The following is a 16,959-nucleotide window of genomic DNA, read 5'->3' on the forward strand; positions in this document are numbered from 1 at the left end:
GTTGACGAAGTCACCGGGAGGTCAGGCGGGGCTGTCGGCGTGCGTGTCTGGTAAACTTATTAAACTGGATTGAACGGGAAAAATCAAAGCAACGCACAAACAGTGTCATTATCAAATCTGAAGTTCATGTTTAAAAATCAATAATACTGATGACTATTTGAATTACTGGCAAATATTATTCTAAAGATAATTGTTTCCGACAAAATTAACACAAAACAAAAATCATATTTAGTTAAATAAATTTGCTATAATAAACTACGGTCTAATAGTCAGATTATGATTAACATTTTTTGTATGTGGTGGAACATGATGTCCTCTAACGGCCCGGATTTATAAACTGCAATAATGCAAGCACTTAGAATTCATCAGTAGTACAGTGCGTGGTAAAGTGCGCTTTAGTTGCATCCGTGATGAATTTATGCAATTGCCGTATAATGCCTATAATTATTGTTTGCGTCGCTTTCCTTAAGTTATATTCTTAATTAACAGAAACAAACAATAATAACTTAATTGTTATTGTTTTGATTTATTTACATCACGTCTAAATCCGGTTAGCGGATGTCGGAAATCGTCATACGGTGACTTAACCACCCAGCGCACGTAAGGATTACTTCCTGTGAGAGGTAATAGCTGTCAAATACGTTAATTGTAGTGTTTTATTTTATGAATCGTATAGTCATATTATTAGCTGTGTTTGTTTTGCTAGTACCTCCATGTTTGTTTTTTCGTGACTCGAATGGCGACGCAGCTAACGTTAGCATAACAAGCTACACTCGTCTGGACAAAACACAATCCAATGGCCATCAAGAGAGTGTTTATTTTCTTTTTGGCAGGTTTTCTCGTATAAACAAAATGAAACGACTAGAAAAAATGATAGCATCTCCCTGGCATAGTATCTTCTGGAGGAGCGATTCTCGCGTCATCTGTCAATTAGCTAGCGTCACTAGCCGCGGTTTCTACACTGGATTTATGTAACGATAACGTAATCAACACTCGAGCCGATAACGCGCACTGGTTTTGAATCTTTTAAAACCCATTTACACATTTGTGTCAATGACGTAAAAGAAGTTATCAAGGTCTACCTGTGCTTGTAAGCTTTGAGCAGGATAATCTCAGGATTTAAATAAAAGATCAGCTTGCTAATAGTCGCGTTCGTAAAACGAGACAAGACCACAAGTGTAACATCGTATCATTTAAATGTGATGTCATAATAACAGTGGTATTGAATCTTCAAAAGACACGCATTGTGGTGGTGCACACCAGAAGTTATAACTGTCCTTATTTTAGTAATAATAATCGCCTTGTTTACCTCTCTGACATGTTTGCAGCTCAAACTGTGCGTGTGTTTTGTGTCGTAGCGGTGTGAAAGCATCCCTTCCGAGTACTCTAATTAAAAGAACTCTGCATCCAACACATTCCCCATCCCATCAGCGTCCAGTCTCCCAGGCCGATATGTCTAGTGATCCTCCTCCGCCCTACCCTGGAGGTCCGAGTGCTCCCCTCATTGAGGAAAAGAACGGACAAGCGGGTACAGATTAAATCAATTGTGTTGATTGTGTATCTGCCATGCGGCACACTGCTTGACTTCCTTGTTCTTGTCTTAAAACAGCTCCTATAAGAACAGGGCCCCCGCAGGGTCAACCTCTACCTCCAGAGTATGGGCCGCCCCCGTATGAAGGTCCGCACCCGGGCTTCCTTCCGCCACACGTCCCGGGAGATGGACCTATGCCCATGCCAATGCATATGCCCTCGCCATCCCAAGGTGAAATGTCTGATCCTCATGAAGTAGCTATTGTAGGAGGTCTCCAATTTCATACATCATGTCTTTCTTGCTTCTTACAAAGGTGGTATGTACCCGCCTCCCCCCGGCCACTTCCCGCACCCCATGCCAGGCCACATGGGCCCCGGCGGCCCCGTCCCCTTCATGCACATGGGCAGCCACACAGCGACCACCGTCATGGCCCCGCCAGGAAGCGCCACCACGGTGACTGTGCTGCAGGGCGAGATGTTCCAGACATCGCCGGTGCAGACGGTGTGCCCGCACTGCCAGCAGGCCATCGTCACGCGCATCTCCCACGACGTGGGCCTCATGAACACCCTCTTTTGTCTCTTCTGCTTCTTTGTGGGGTAAGCCGATCACAGAAGCCACTTTACAGGCTCAAGTTGGGCGCAAATAATTTTTCTGTTGGGTCGATCTGTATGGGTTTTTGAACTTCTCGTTCCATTTCAGGTGCGATCTGGGCTGCTGCTTGATTCCCTGTCTGATCGACGACCTGAAGGATGTGACGCACACCTGCCCTTACTGCAAAGGTTACATCTACACGTACAAACGTATATGCTAACCGCCACTGACGTTCGCTCACTCGCAGCGCCCTGCTGCCCCCTCCCACCTCCACCCTTACGTTTGCAGCTTGTTTCCCACTTAATTTGTCCTTCCAAACGCAGTGAATACCTTGTAGATATTGTTCATCTCATACATTCATGCGGGCAGCATTTTTTTTGTTTCGTATTTTATCGGGCAAAGTGAAGGCTAGGTGTGATGTTACATGTGTAAGTGAAGAAGTCATTTGTATGGAAGGGCTGTGAAACTGGTCACTTTATTTGCCATTAACTATTCTTTAGTTACTGATTTATTTATGTTGATTATTTAAAGATATATTTTAACATGTCCCTTTTGAAGACTGTGAACATTTGTGTCTGTCACCAGCTTCTTTTCTGATCCCTTCTTGAATGTGAACATGCCCACCTTGATGTAGTTATCCAGAATTTTCCAGAATCATTTTTATTTTTAATCTTCCAGGCTTCTTTCAGTATGCACAAAAGTGATTGACAGTTGAGCCCCCCCCCCCCCCCCTTTCATGATGTACTTAAAAAAAAAGACAACATATGCACTTTAAGGACAAAAAAACCCTCCAATATTTCGCAAAACCTAAAAGGCATCGTAGTTGAGACTGCTTCTGGCTTTATTCTTGATAAATCCCTCCATAGGTGCACTTAAGAGGAACATGTTACCGGTGTGTGAATGTGATGTCCCTCGATTGTATCACCGTCAAAATTGTCGGTCGAATGTTTGTCGCAGGGATGAATGCTGAGGAACAAGTTACATTATCGTCACACCCATTTAAAAATGCTCGAAACCATGTTCAAAATAGGAACTAGCTGCCATAATGCAGTTACATCCCAGAGTTGCATCGTGATAATATATTCCGATTTAAAATAATTGTTCATCAACAGCATGCCCTCATAAGTAGCTTACTACTTTACAGGTACCGTGCATAAAAATGCAAAATGTAAAATAATGCCATGACTAAATGTGTCAGTTGCATCTTTTTTTTTTTTAGGCTTGCAAAACTGTGCATATAATTTAAAAAAAAAGGTTTTATTACAAAGTACTGTACATGCCATTGTGATGGTAAAATTGCCAGTCCGCATTGCTCTCAATGTGTGTGATCTGTATAATGACATTGAGTCAAATTTGTTTGACAGGTGTACATAGCTACTATTTTATCAATAAAAATCAAGTACATCATTGGAACGTGATTTGGAGAAATTATTTATTTTTTACATGTGATTACTGATCCACAATGTGGGTTAAATAAAATGTCCAAGTGAGAAATATTCTTTTAATCTCTCCATCTATGTCCGCATTGGATATTGCAGCATTTGTAGAAAGTGGTCATGGGTTCATCTGCAGATCTGGTCTGAATCTGCATGAAATATGCTCGAGCATGCCCACACTTTGGACAGGTTTCTGTACACACACACACACAAAAAAAAGAGGTCAGAAATTGTCACTTAAATTCTTGGCATGTTAATTGCAGGGATGAATGGAATATGGAGACATAATTGAATGCTAGAATAAATTGTTAACGATTTAATGTCAACTCACCAGCAGTGGAATCCACGTTTTCCCAAGCAGCAGCTCCACCCAGAACGTCATCCACCTCCTTTAACTTGGGATACTTTCTGTTGTTCACCTATATAGAATAGAACGTGTCAAAATCAACTTCGAAATTGATCGTTTAATGGAGTTTACACTACGCGTGTTCAATCCCACCTTTCTCGTGACGTTGTGTATGTAGGGACAAGTGTTACATGCAAACCTCAGGCACTTCTGGCCCTCTTCGACGATCAAAACATTTCCACAGGTGGGACAAAAAAGAAGCATGTTGGTTAAACGCGATTATTGTAATATCACGCCAGTAAACTAGCAAACACACAAGTTTCGGTTGTTCCAGAATCAAAACATGAAACGCCGAGGTGGCGTAACTCTTTTTAGTGCCCGGTCGGAAACAGGAGGCAGGACTCGTTAATAATCATTTGTGATTTAAAGCGACATAAAGTGATGTGGTGGTATAAGTGATATAAAATACATTGATCAATAACAATTCATTTGCGAGATCTTAAATAAAAATAAAAACATTTTTTTAAAGGAAATAATATTGGCAGGGTGCGTCACTTCCGGTGGCCCTAACTCTTCCGTGCATCGTGAGCATATGCAGGCCTCTTTACGACTCGGCTTGGCAAGATGGCGGACGTACAAGTATGTAAGAGAAAACGGCCTTGGTGTTTGAAACGGTTTTTTTACATTTAAACTAACACGCAAGTTCGATTTCACGTCATGCATGTTCACATGTGAGCCATATAAACCCCTAGGGGTTGTTTTAATAAAATATAGTATGTATTTTAGATGAGGAATCCGTTTTAGCTCCGCGCACCCTCGTGTGACGCTAACCATTTAGCCGGAATGCTAACGTGGTTAGCTTAGCTTCCGTCGCTCCTCTTAAAAATCACCTATGTCGTTGTTGGCCGTGTTGTGAACGTGTTTTTCTTTTCATTGTGCAGACCGAGAGGGCTTATCAAAAGCAGCCTACAATTTTCCAGAACAAAAAGCGTGTTCTGGCCGCCGATGGAGGCAAGGAGAGCAAAGAAAAGCTCCCCCGCTACCACAAAAGTGTCGGGCTGGGCTTCAAAACCCCAAGAGAGGTCCGTTTAAAGTCCCATTCTCGCATTAATTGAAGCTGCAAGTGATGTTTTTCTCACGATGGTCTTCCTAGCCTTCAGGGTTTTGACGATGACGCCTTTTGGCAAAGCTGATGCAGCTAAATGAACCACAAGTGTCACATTTTATTTATTCATTTGTAATAAAAATGCTTGTTTTGTCTCCTCAGGCTATTGATGGCACTTACATAGACAAGAAATGCCCCTTTACTGGAAACGTGTCCATCCGTGGCCGTATCCTCTCTGGTCAGTACCTTAAAGATAATTTACATTGATGCCTTGACTTCAAATGATGTTTATCTCACGATGGTCTTCCTAGCCCGCCGGGCTCTGACGAGATCGCCAAATGGCAAAGCTGATTTAGTCTTGTGACAGCCTCAGTATTTTCCTGTAATGTTTAGAGCTGCTATCGTAACTTTTTGGGTCTTACAGGTGTGGTGACTAAGATGAAGATGCAGAGGACCATCGTCATCAGACGCGACTACCTGCATTACATCCGCAAGTACAACCGCTTTGAGAAGCGACACAAGAACCTGTCTGTGCATCTGTCGCCGTGCTTCAGGTACCTTCATTTGGTATTTAGATTCTATGCGTTTACCTCTGCAAGTGATGTTTTCTCACGATGGTCTTCCTAGTTTAACTGTGACGACATCGCCTTTAGGCAATACTGATGCAGCCTTGATGCACAATGTGTAAAACTGACGTTATTTGTCGCTAAATGTTTTTGTTCTTCCCCTTTAATCACGCAGGGATGTCTCGATCGGCGACATTGTTACGGTCGGGGAGTGCAGACCCCTCAGCAAGACTGTGAGGTTCAACGTCCTCAAGGTGACAAAGGCGGCTGGCGCCAAGAAGCAATTCCAGAAGTTCTAAGCCCCCTTGCAGATATTTCACCGTCACATAAACTGTTTGAATAAGCTTCGTCTTGTGTTCTTATTCTTTGAATTGTTCTGCTTCATATCACTTTACAAGCTAGCACGCTTTCTAAGTAAGCTGATTAGTGGAAACACTTTGGTATAGTGGCACTATCTCATGAAAGAATCGTGCTGTGCCAAATGTTCGTTTATTTCATACACTGTTGTATTCTTTGCAGTGATGAAGATAAGCATACTTGAAAATTTTAAATGTCTACACAAAATTTAAGCAAACTAAGCTTTTGTAAAATAAACTAACTTCTACAGATGAGCTCAACTGAAACTTTGGGACGCACAACTGAAAGTACTGTTTTAGAACACCCTTTTTCAATACTTTTAAAATGTAATCAAATTTTACACTGGTCAGTCAGGGTGGAGTTAAGTGAACTGAGAGCCGCGGAAACTAATGTGGGTTTAGGGTCCTGATAAATGGGGAAACGACGTTGGTTTGGTGTCTGGGATATTGGGGTCAAAGGTTGTGGTCAGATGGGTGCAATACCACATGTCCCCCGCAGACGGCGCACTGCACGTTGAGTATAATAGCGTATTCAGATTTCGGTCAGTCCATCGTTAATTATTTTTGCTGGTTTTGAAATAAATAGTATCATTTAGCCACCAAGGAAATAGTTTAAACAAAGAAAAAATCGTTTAGTCCACCCTACGTTAAGTCACGGCTCGAATTGCGCTCCGCAGCCCGATTGACGAAAAGGGAGGGGGCGGATGTGGGCCAGCCGAGCGAGCTCGAGAAGATTTGTCAGCTCAGCTGGCTGTGTGGTAATCAGCCGCCGGGTTTGTGCAAGACTACGCTCCGAGTCTATGGAAGCTGCTCGCCCGCATGTCGAGGCAAACCGGAATTAAAAGTGCCCGCGACCATCTTCGCAGGCAGTTCTTGTCGACTCTACGACGCAGGATGTAAACAAAAACGGCACACAATGACGAGAGGAACAAAAGAGACTTGTTTTCTTCATCTAACCAGCAGCTAAACCGGCTATCATTAGCCGAAGTAACTGGGACCACATCGAGAACGTGGTAGGAGCACTTTCATCATTTTTTTTTTCTTGTGTTTGTGTGTGACGACCAACAAACATTCTGTGGTTGACGTCAGTAAGAAGCTGAAGAAAAGTGATTAACTAGTCGCTAGTGGTGGCTAGCTTAACTTGGTGATGCTAACAAGCTCTATCTCTAAACTAGTGGTCTACTACTCAACAGTGAAAGAACAATAACACCAGCTGCTAAATTATGCATCGATGCTTTGTGGAGGATGCCATTTTGAATGAGCTGGAACCCTTGAATTTTTTTTAAACGTCAGCTCGCTTTGATTTTATTAACCGTTTTTTTTTTCTCCAACAGCTTTTAAGGATTTGCATTCAAGTCTACCTAAATCTGACCTGGCTTGACTTTTCGATTGGCCATGGCAACTGTGGTCGGTTACACACCACCGTGGTGGGTCAACCTGCTGCACCGACTGCCACATTTCAACTTTAATTTTGAGCAAACGAGCAGCGACTTCCAGCCGTGGAATCCGAAGTATCAAGAGGTAAAGACGATTATCATGGTTTGGTTGACTATGGATGGACTTGTAGTTCTAATTGAGGATTTAAAGGAATCCTTTGTGACAAATTGGCACCTGTTCTTCTGTTTCACCTTTGAATCTAGTCACCATCTGTTGACCTACTATAACCGTAGAAGACCAGCTGGTAATGATGTAATCCAGGCCAAAGCCACCTTTGACTTGGGTGTTGGTCTTTTAAGATCCAGAATTAGAAAGGTCGTCCATTTTCAGCGGCTCAAAAGCAGTTTGACACATCACACAGACTTTGATATCAAAAGGCAATGATCATAGCTACTTCAAACACCTTGACAATCCTCTGTTACAAATAATAATTAAAGTACACAACAATAATCTTCTTTCTCAACAATAATGTAACATTTGCTTTCAGAGGAAACCAAATGGTCAGAGATATGCTGAGAAAAATCTCTGAAAGTATTTTTTAACCAGGTTTTCTATATCCCCCCCCAAATCTGTTGTTTCAGAATGAGACATTTAGTCTTCAGTTGCACATACTTCCCCTTTTTTTTTTTTTTTTAAAGTGTGATTCAGATCTCGATTCCCAATTCCTTTAACACAGGAAGACGCTACCCAGACATGCGTCATAATCTTATTGTCTTTGTACTGACAATCATAGAGTGAGTAATCTCAACGGCACACTCGAGAGCTTTTGTTTAGCTTTTGCACATCTGCCAGTTTCCAATGGAAGTGGTATTTGAAGTCATCGTTTCCTGAGTTGGCACCTTTTGGCTTTGCTGTCCGAGGGTTCTTTCAAATTAGCATTAACGAATGTTGCTAGCAAATTGCTAACCATACAAAACATGGATGAAATCTAAAGCAGCGTCTCATTCGGCTTGTCCATTATCCTGACATTGACGATTTTTAATGGCTTCCATTACTCTCCTCCCGACAGTCTATCCTGTTACTGGGAGGTGTAGTGCTGGCCTGTCTGACTTTGGACTTGCTGTTCCTGCTCTTCTACTCCATTTGGCTGTGCTGCCGGCGTACCAAACACCGAGACCAACCCCCGGCCGACTGCTGCTGCACCACCTGGTGTGTCATCATCGCCACACTTGTGTGCAGGTGAGCCCAAACACCGGAACAAAACACAACACCCACGATGATGTCAATATTTTGTCATTGCATTTCCTTTTGGCCCAAACACCGGCCTGACCATCTGGACTTGTGTTGTCGAGCATTTGTTTCCTGTTTTCCCTCCGTATGTTGATGTGCCTCTCGAGAGCCATCGCAGTCAATTCAGTACAACACAAAAATGGTTTTAGGAGCTTGGTTAGAACATTGACTGCATCATAAGCGTTCTCTCGGATCTGCTAACCCAGCCAGAGTTTGTCAGGAAGGAGGGCTTCGGGGCGTACATGCATAAGGGTCTGTTCTGCCGTGTTGTCATGGTTCCATGTGGGTTCTGTAGACGTCAGAACTGACTGGGTTAATGTGGGGTTCACACGCCCCCCCACTGGCTCGCTCTCGTCCCCTCCATTTGTCTTTTTAAGCAAATCCCCCACGCCGAGCCCTTCTCACCACGCTGTTTCTCCTCCCTCTTCCTTCTTGGCTTTGTCAGCGCGGGCATTGCTGTAGGTTTCTACGGCAACGGCGAGACTTGCGACGGAGTGAATCGTCTGACTTATTCCCTGCGCCATGCAAATCACACAATCGCTGGAATGCACACGCTGGTGAGACCTGAGTTTGAAATCATTGATGAAACATGGCCACAAGACTTTCTGTGCGTTCCCCTCATCCCCTTCCTGGTCGGATGCAGGTGTTAGACAGCACGTCCTCACTGAACAGGCTAGTAAGTGAAAACCAGAAGATGTTCGATGGCCAGGACTTTGAGGACAAGAACGACTTGTCCACCATCCATATGATGCAAGGCCAGATGGACGAGCTGGTCAGACAGATGGCGACCATCCCCTTCGGCAGTTTCTCTCTGGAGGCGCTGGCTGTTAAGATTGAGCTCTTTGACTGGTACAGGTGAGCGGCTTCAGAATCAACAGGACCTTCCGTGGATTGATTTATGTCTTTCGAGCACTTGTTTGAACATTATTTGTGATCCCGTAGTTTGTTTTGTCCTCACAGGTGGCTGGGCTATCTCTGTCTGCTGCTGTTGGATGTCCTCATTTGTCTTCTGGTGCTGTTGGGCCTCATTCGCAACTCCAAGGAAACGCTCTTTGGGTGAGAGGCGCCGCATTATTTGTAAATCGTGATGCGTTTAGGCTGGCGACATGGTCGTTTTTCACTCAATCTAATAGTTTGACGTTATGCTTTTAGGGTGTGCTTGTTGGCGGTTGTGGCTCTGGTGGTCAGCTGGTCCTCACTGGCGCTGGACTTGGCTGTCTCTGTGTCCTCCAGCGACTTGTGCGTGGCTCCAGACGCATTCATCACCCAAGTGGCCAGTGAGCATGGACTCACCAATAAAGGTATTAAGTTGTGTTCTCTCTTTCTTTTTCTCACTGTGATCACTAAACGTTCCCTCCTACCGGTTTGTAACTCACGTGAGTGAAAAGCCAAGTCTCCACCCCTCCCCTTGCCGCTCTCAATAGCGTGATTATTGTGCAGCAGTGAGACGGCATTGTTCTAAAGAACAGGCCTTGTCCGACACTCCTGATGAAAGTGCCAGCAGTGCCTTTTGACGCCAAATCGACACTACTACACCGCTGCCCGTTTTCGCAATTGCCTAAATGATTCTTGTGAAAAGCCGCGTTTTCTTGAGAGCTCCGTGCAGAGTGGGTGAGGCAAGTTGTGTGCGTATTAAAAAAAGCCTCAAAGGCCAAAAACTGCTGAAAAGTGACCTTTTTTTCTTTTGGGCTGCATTACACAGCTAGTGTTAAAATATTACTGAATTGGTTTCATCTGTTTTGTTTGATCCACAGAAATCCTCAACTACTACCTTAGTTGCAGTTTGGAGCTACGCAACCCCTTCCAGCAGGTTTGTTGCTTCCAACAAACAAATACGCCTTACTTGCAAGACTGTCATGCTCCATTCCCATGTTTTACTGACGTCACTGAAATTCCCGCAGACCCAGCATTAAAAAAAACAAAAAAGCATTTTTCTCTTCCATGTGGGAATTTGTTGGGCACGAGTCACCCCAATACACAAGTGCAATAATCCCATTTTGCAGCATTTGCCTTGTCTTGCTTCTGTACTGGGTTTGAGTTGGAAGGCAAAGATGGAAAATGGGCCGTCCCATCTGCAACAAATCTATACTTTGACCGCATGAATAAATAAAAGCCTTTTGAGTGCTAATAGGCAACAATGCTTGAGGGATATATAAAAAAATAAATAAATACCTCGTGCATGTAGAACCTGCCATATGACTCACTATCAATGGGGGACAGCACAAAAAAAAAAAAATATATATATATATATATAATGTATGATTCAATGTTCTTTTTCAGAAACTGTCCGCCAGCCACAAAGCGCTTGTTGAAATCCAAAACAACATGCAGCGCCTTCTGAAATCGGCCTCCGCAGAATCTCTGGTACGTGTCTGTCATACTGCCGGTTCGGGTGGACAGCAGCGGCCATGTTGCGGCTTGTTGTTGTCATTTTAGATGACGGGTGGTGAAGTGCAGTGCGTGCGCTGACTCCCCACCTGTGCAGGTCGGGGGGGGGGGGGGGGTCTCATTATGTCCATTTAGCTACATTAGCCATTTGCTCAATACAGCCCCACGTTATTGTCCAGACAGGCACAAAGTGGGGCTCGTTTCAGACTGCATAGAAATTTGCTGAGCTGGCTGAAGCGTTTGAGAGAGAGAGAAAAAAAGAATTTGATACTGGAAGAAGAGTTGCGAGCTTAATGTCACCAGAGGCTCAATTAAATTAAGTGGCAGTGTAATATTAAACAGATTTGCACCAGTCTTTTTCTTCTCTCAGCCTTTTTTTGCCTGCTAGCTTAATGCTGATGCTAACACATAATGGGAAAGGCAGCCATTAGCATTGAGGTGCTGACAGCCAATGTGATGTATTTATCCTTCATCCCCTTCTATTATTATTATTTCCAGGCAATTTTAAAGCAGATGCGGGAGGTACTGAAGAATGGAGAGATTCACCTTCATCAGCTCACCGCCTTGGTGGACTGCCGCAGCCTGCACTTGGTGAGTGAGCTGCGATAGCAAAGAGACTTGGAGACGGGTTGGTGCGGTTGTCACTGATGTGTTGTGACATCAGTTCCGCGCAGCTCAAGTCATATAAAGCCGCCTTTCTTCCCCGCTTGCGCAGCTGACTCTGCTTGTCCTAAAGCTGGACTTCCTGTCTAACCGAAAGCGGCCCGACGATGAGGAATCGCTCTGTTGCGTCCACATTCCGAGTGCACACATGCAGCCAAATATTCCGCCCGTCGCATTACCGAGCCACGCATACTTGATGGCGATCCTTGTGTAATTTGTGGGTGGGTGGGGGGTGGTTGTGTTTTTTTGGATGTCTGTGAGAAAACGTGCTGCTTCCTGTGTATGCAGGCGCGCCAGCTGTGAGCTCACTCTGCGCTTTGACCTAGTTTGAATGCAAACAAGGAACTGCTGCTTCACCACAAGGTGATCGTTTCAGTCTGTTGTTGAAATTGTCGCGGCTTGGTCCCGGCAGGACTACGTGCAGGCCGCGACGGGCGTGTGCTACGACGGACTGGAGGGCTTCATCTACCTGATGCTCTTCTCCTTTGTGACGGCCCTTATGTTCACCGCCATCCTTTGCAGCCTGCCTCACGCCTGGTCCAAGATGCGGTAACGCTTCCTCCAGACAAAATTTCGGAACTATTTTGAACGGATATTTTTACACATGTCCACAGGAAGGCATTGATCAAGTCAATGAGTTTCTTCTCTTTCGAGTGGGGCAGCGGCTCCCTCTAGTGGCATCTCATGGTGTCTTCCATTTCTAGCAGGGCGGATGAAGATGGCGAGTCATTGGGCCGGGGTGGCAGGCAGAACCAGGACAACCTGTACCGCGTTCATATGCCCAGCCTTTACAGCTGCGGCAGCAGCTACGGCAGTGAGACGTCCATCCCCGCCACCGCGCACACCGTTAGCAATGCGCCTTTGACAGAGTACATGTACGTAATGCTTTGGGGTCTAAAATGTGACCCCCCCCCCCTCCCCCCCTTGTTAAAAGCGAATGAATGGAAAGTATCGAGCAGAGGTGGCGTACGTGCAGCTGTTGCTCTCCAGCTGTGAATGCAAAAACTGCAATGGGTCGATTTAGCGCTCTGTGTAAAAAAAAAAAAACTGCAAATGATTTTTTTTTTTTTCCCCCCCCTGATTTTTGACCTCACTGCTTTTCCTCCCACAGGGCTCAGAACGCCAACTTTCCCAACTCCCGTGCTGAAAACACCCCCTTGATTGGACAAGAGTCTCCCCCACCCTCGGTGAGTTCAGACCGCCAAACGGCCTTTAGTTGCGTTCCCACCGAACCCTGCGGTTCGCCTTGAAGCGTTAAAACCTGACAGTAGAAAAGTGGCGCCAAACCAGATGGGTTATTTATTTTGCCACATTTAGTGCAACAATAATGAATTATTTAGCGCAACATATCTAGGCCTCCCTCCTAACAGCACCTCCAGTCTAAAACCTCAAAAAGCCCCTCCCTCCTCCGTGCCTGACCTGAACACGGCTTCACATTTCTTCTCTACACTCTTCTTGTCATCTTCTCTCCCGCCCCCTCCCTCGCCAATCCGTCCAGTTGTATTTGACTCCCGCCCACACTAACAGCGGCCACAGCTGGCAACTAAAGCCTTCGGACAGCTCCAGATCGTTTTGGTAACCTCGTCTGCTATGCTACCAGGTACACGATATGCCCCTCATTCCCGCCCTACCCTGAAACCTGGCTCAACTCCATAGTGCCCCCCTGATGTTTGTTGCCTGTGGCCCCTAACCCCCCCCCCCCCAAATAGGCTGCATGTTTCCCTCCCGAATGCGAGAAATGTCCCTGTGGATTGTCTTTTTTTTATCCACGCTGTAGATTTTTAACAATGTGAGACAAATTGTGACGTTAGCAAAATGGGGTCGACATTACAAAAATACTGAGATACTACTATAAATTCTTCGGAACACTTAAAACATACGTTTATTTTTTTTTAATTATTATTCCTTACCAATTTAGGATTCCACTGAAATGTATTTACTCCAGTAGTTTATAATGTGAAGCGGCTCTTACTTTCAATCTATATGCATATGTATTTACCCTTTTGAACTGAGTAACTATAAAAAATGAAGACCACAATATTCTACTTTATTGAGAGGTAAGTCATGTAAACTGTTGGTGCCCCTCTGAAATTAGGAAATAAAAGCTTGCTTGCATCTTTAAATGTTGAAAAATGGCTTACATGAAAATAGGCCAGCCTTGTTTCTTCTGTATTTAAAACATTCCCCGGGTATCTTAGAATAATTTCTGTCACGCTGTTGGCTTCTGTGTTTGGATCAGTAGTCTCCGCCAGTGTTTCCCAACCTTTATTGAGCCAGGCATCTCCAAAAATTGAATCCTGCTGATCCCTCACCTTGGTTGGGAATCACTGGCCTCACTGCCCTACCTGCTGTTTAGCTTCAAAAGTCATACGACGGGTGCTGCATGTGCAACCCCAATCTCCCCCTCCCTACCTTTTCTGCTCACTGTAAAGAACCGTGCTACGCGGGAAGAACCTCGTTGTTTGATGGTTAATTTATTTCTTTGTCCTTTTTTTTTCTGTCGGTCACATTTTCCCATCTGCTTTTCCACTCACAGTACACCTCCAGCATGCGGGCAAAGTACCTCGCTAACAGGCGGCCAGATCCCAACATCCCCGCATCAATATAGCCGGAAGCTGAACCAAATGGCCACTTCGTCTTTAAAGCACCCCACCCATCCTTTTTTTTTTATTATCTTACTTTTGGAAAGATCTTTGGGATCACTTACTCCTCACCTTTTGATCCAGATTCTTACCATCACATAAGCAGGAACTGATCAAGACACAAGGAGGATTTTTTCCTTTTTTTTTTTTTCTTCTCTTGCTACCTGAAGTGAAGACCTTTCCATTTTAGTGTCTTTGCTACTTTTGTCTTAACTCCGGTGTTTGGGACCACGAGTGCAGATCTTATGAGCTTTACAACACAGCATCTTTTTGATGTTGTTGATGGAAGTCGTCCTACAGCACTCGGTAGCTGCCAAGCTGTGAATTTGGACGAGTCAATGAGCTGGCAACGAGAAAAAGGGGAGCAAACTGTCAATACTTGAGATGTCGGCATACTACTGGAAAACGTTTCTCGCCGTTTCACTCCAGAATTTTGGTTTTCAGGCATCACCACATAACACAACTGTGATTTGTCCAGATCTGCCTGGCAACACCTAAGGCAGCTGTCATGATACAGCCGTTAACAGTTGATTTGAAATGTTGGTTTTTTTTTTGTAGAGTTTCCAACTTTTTATGCATTGGCAATGCAGTATCTCACAAACAAATGTGTTTTAGCATTTCTAACAAATAGAGGAAGGCGACTAGTTTACGCCCATTTTGCGTCTTATTTTGTTTGTATTAGAATTTACAGGCAGTGCCAATCGAAAGTTTTAAATGTCTTCAGTGAGCTGTTTTTTGTTCTGTTGCCCCCCCCCCCCCCCCCAGTCATGTTTTATGCTTTGTTTTTGTTTGGCCGTCATGTTATCTCTTGGTGTGTCATTGCTGGATGATGAACATTTATTGTAAAAGACAAAACGTACTTGTACAGATACCTGACTTTTACATATTTTGTTTTGATCTACTTTTGATTTTTAGATTCTGAGGCCAGCACTTAGTGTTGCTGAATTCATGTCGCTATGGTAGCTATTTTCATTTTTAATCAGGAATGCTCTCTGAAATTGTTTTATACAAAGTCTTAAACGTGTACCTGGAAGAAAAGGAACAAAACTGCTTATATTGAGCTTGACTGCCGTGTTCAAAAATAAATAAATCAAACCAAATTTAATTAGTGTAACTTTGCGTATTCAAAGGCTTTCATTCCATTATTCGACACTAGGTGGCAGCAAAACACCGCTTTGTATCGACCTGCTTCTCTTGGAAGGCGCATGCTTTCAAATGACATCCAACATTAATCTGACACATTACAAGGACCGAAAAAGTCAAGGAAGATTTTGATGGCCAGCATTTTGTGACGTCACTGAGCTAAAGCTTTTTCTATCTCCTCCACTGTTAGTGTTTCACTGTAACTTAAAAAAATGTCCACTTGAAATTTATTAAGCCTCAATCGTATATGACAGTAATCATTTTATGACTATTTCTATCCTTGCATGTCTGTTTTGGGGAGACAAAGTAAAAAAATGTAGTAGCAATGACATCATCTCCCCTGCTGTTGGTTGTTCTGTTTATGCCAAGCAAGGCTGTTAACAAAAAAAGCAGGGCGGTGGAGGAGGTCGGGGGCCGGCAGGGGGTATAATGGCGGGAGGGAGGTTATAATCAGACAGTCGGGATGCAAATGAAATCTCACACAGTCTCGCCATCGAGGAAATTTAATTACCTTGCTTGTTGCTTGACTGGAGGAATGCGTCACTAAAGCTTTGAGGCGAGGAGCTGAATGGCTTGAAGGGGGCCGTTGCAGACACCAGCACCCCACTTGTCCCCTGTCCCACCCCAATGGACACTTCCTGGATCTGTTGAGGCTCTGCCAGCTGCTTGGAACACAGAGCTCCTTCTGACGCCACACTGGACAGCTGCACCGTGAAAAGCATTGAGAGCCACACAAGGCCGCATCTATTTCTATTCAACATGGCCTCCGTCGTCTTGGCTCTGCAGCGTCAAATCACCTCTTTTCCATTCTAATTGAGCCGTCTGGTCATGACCCCCTTTGCGTAGTGCCGTGTCACCATTCAAACAACAAGTCTGACAATACTAGACTTGTTTTATTGGGTAAGTCATAACATTCCAGTCCAACAGGTGGCAGTGAACCTGACTGTAACGACAAATAGTGTTTAAATTAGTTCTTGATCCGCAAATGTTTTGCAAACTGCACAAAAATAATTTTAAAAAAAATCTTCAACCTTATGTTTTTTTATGCATAATCGTACCAATTTATTTCATTTGTAACTACTGCAGCGCCCTTTGCTGGTCCTGGCAGGTCATTGTCCCACTTGAGCCCAGCTTGAGAAAACTAACGCATAAGCAAAACATTTTTCCCATCACCATCTTAAAGTTAAAAAGTCCCCCAAGCTAACAAGTAAGTAGACAACACTTTTTCAAATTCCTAAAAGTTTGTCCAGATCTGTACCGCATCTGCAAATTTTCGTGGAAGTTGTTCTATTGTCACTAGTTTTACTCTTGGAAGTGATCGACGGACTCAAATCAATTAGGCAAATGCAAATGACTCTCACTTGAACGTCTGCTGCTTTGTTGCTTCAGTGTATACCCGAGTGTGTGAGTGAGTGTGTGTTCTCAAGGAGGCAGCTGTGTCCTGGATGACATTTTGGAGAGGCGTTTGGGGGGTGGGTAGTGAATGTCATGTTATTCACAGCTCGCCTCCTCCTTTATACGCGTC

General features: G+C 44.2%; 4 protein-coding genes and 3 non-coding genes across 10 annotated transcripts; 6 read left to right on the forward strand and 1 right to left on the reverse strand.

The window, feature by feature from the left end:
• The first annotated feature begins 492 nt into the window (after positions 1 to 492).
• cdip1 (cell death-inducing p53 target 1) lies at positions 493 to 3,540 on the forward strand. The gene is made up of 5 exons (XM_049745636.1): positions 493 to 623; positions 1,359 to 1,528; positions 1,610 to 1,762; positions 1,845 to 2,127; positions 2,231 to 3,540. Exons 2-5 carry the CDS (start codon positions 1,453 to 1,455, stop codon positions 2,340 to 2,342), a joined length of 624 nt encoding a protein of 207 aa, XP_049601593.1. The 5' UTR covers positions 493 to 623; positions 1,359 to 1,452; the 3' UTR covers positions 2,343 to 3,540.
• On the reverse strand, positions 3,538 to 4,296 carry polr3k (polymerase (RNA) III (DNA directed) polypeptide K). Its single transcript, XM_049745664.2, has 3 exons — positions 4,058 to 4,296; positions 3,890 to 3,977; positions 3,538 to 3,751 (listed from the first exon to the last, which is right to left on the reverse strand). The coding sequence occupies exons 1-3, from the start codon at positions 4,166 to 4,168 to the stop codon at positions 3,624 to 3,626; spliced, it is 327 nt and encodes a 108-aa protein (XP_049601621.1). The 5' UTR covers positions 4,169 to 4,296; the 3' UTR covers positions 3,538 to 3,623.
• A 141-nt stretch (positions 4,297 to 4,437) lies between these two features.
• Positions 4,438 to 5,919, forward strand: rps11 (ribosomal protein S11). Its single transcript, XM_049745649.1, has 5 exons — positions 4,438 to 4,543; positions 4,846 to 4,986; positions 5,172 to 5,247; positions 5,434 to 5,563; positions 5,751 to 5,919. The coding sequence occupies exons 1-5, from the start codon at positions 4,529 to 4,531 to the stop codon at positions 5,872 to 5,874; spliced, it is 486 nt and encodes a 161-aa protein (XP_049601606.1). The 5' UTR covers positions 4,438 to 4,528; the 3' UTR covers positions 5,875 to 5,919.
• LOC125984264 (small nucleolar RNA SNORD35) lies at positions 5,023 to 5,106 on the forward strand. The gene has a single exon (XR_007486889.1). It is a non-coding gene; the product is annotated as a small nucleolar RNA SNORD35 (small nucleolar RNA).
• Positions 5,286 to 5,369, forward strand: LOC125984265 (small nucleolar RNA SNORD35). Its single transcript, XR_007486890.1, has one exon. It is a non-coding gene; the product is annotated as a small nucleolar RNA SNORD35 (small nucleolar RNA).
• Positions 5,603 to 5,681, forward strand: LOC125984266 (small nucleolar RNA SNORD35). The gene has a single exon (XR_007486891.1). It is a non-coding gene; the product is annotated as a small nucleolar RNA SNORD35 (small nucleolar RNA).
• A 685-nt stretch (positions 5,920 to 6,604) lies between the features above and the next one.
• Positions 6,605 to 15,396, forward strand: ttyh3a (tweety family member 3a). 4 transcript variants are annotated; one of them, XM_049745513.2, is made up of 15 exons: positions 6,605 to 6,944; positions 7,266 to 7,452; positions 8,378 to 8,547; positions 9,044 to 9,155; positions 9,242 to 9,453; positions 9,559 to 9,654; positions 9,751 to 9,899; positions 10,353 to 10,408; positions 10,879 to 10,962; positions 11,485 to 11,577; positions 12,062 to 12,198; positions 12,357 to 12,524; positions 12,761 to 12,836; positions 13,148 to 13,249; positions 14,186 to 15,396. In XM_049745513.2, exons 2-14 carry the CDS (start codon positions 7,327 to 7,329, stop codon positions 13,226 to 13,228), a joined length of 1,560 nt encoding a protein of 519 aa, XP_049601470.1. In that variant the 5' UTR covers positions 6,605 to 6,944; positions 7,266 to 7,326; the 3' UTR covers positions 13,229 to 13,249; positions 14,186 to 15,396. The 4 variants fall into 4 exon arrangements, with proteins under 4 accessions (XP_049601470.1, XP_049601469.1, XP_049601472.1 ...); XM_049745512.2 differs by having other exon boundaries at positions 6,612 to 6,944; positions 12,354 to 12,524; XM_049745515.2 differs by lacking the exon at positions 13,148 to 13,249 and having other exon boundaries at positions 6,614 to 6,944.
• The last annotated feature ends 1,563 nt before the right edge of the window (positions 15,397 to 16,959 follow it).

Source organism: Syngnathus scovelli, chromosome 16, assembly GCF_024217435.2.
Source record: "Syngnathus scovelli strain Florida chromosome 16, RoL_Ssco_1.2, whole genome shotgun sequence".
Taxonomy (NCBI): domain Eukaryota; kingdom Metazoa; phylum Chordata; class Actinopteri; order Syngnathiformes; family Syngnathidae; genus Syngnathus; species Syngnathus scovelli.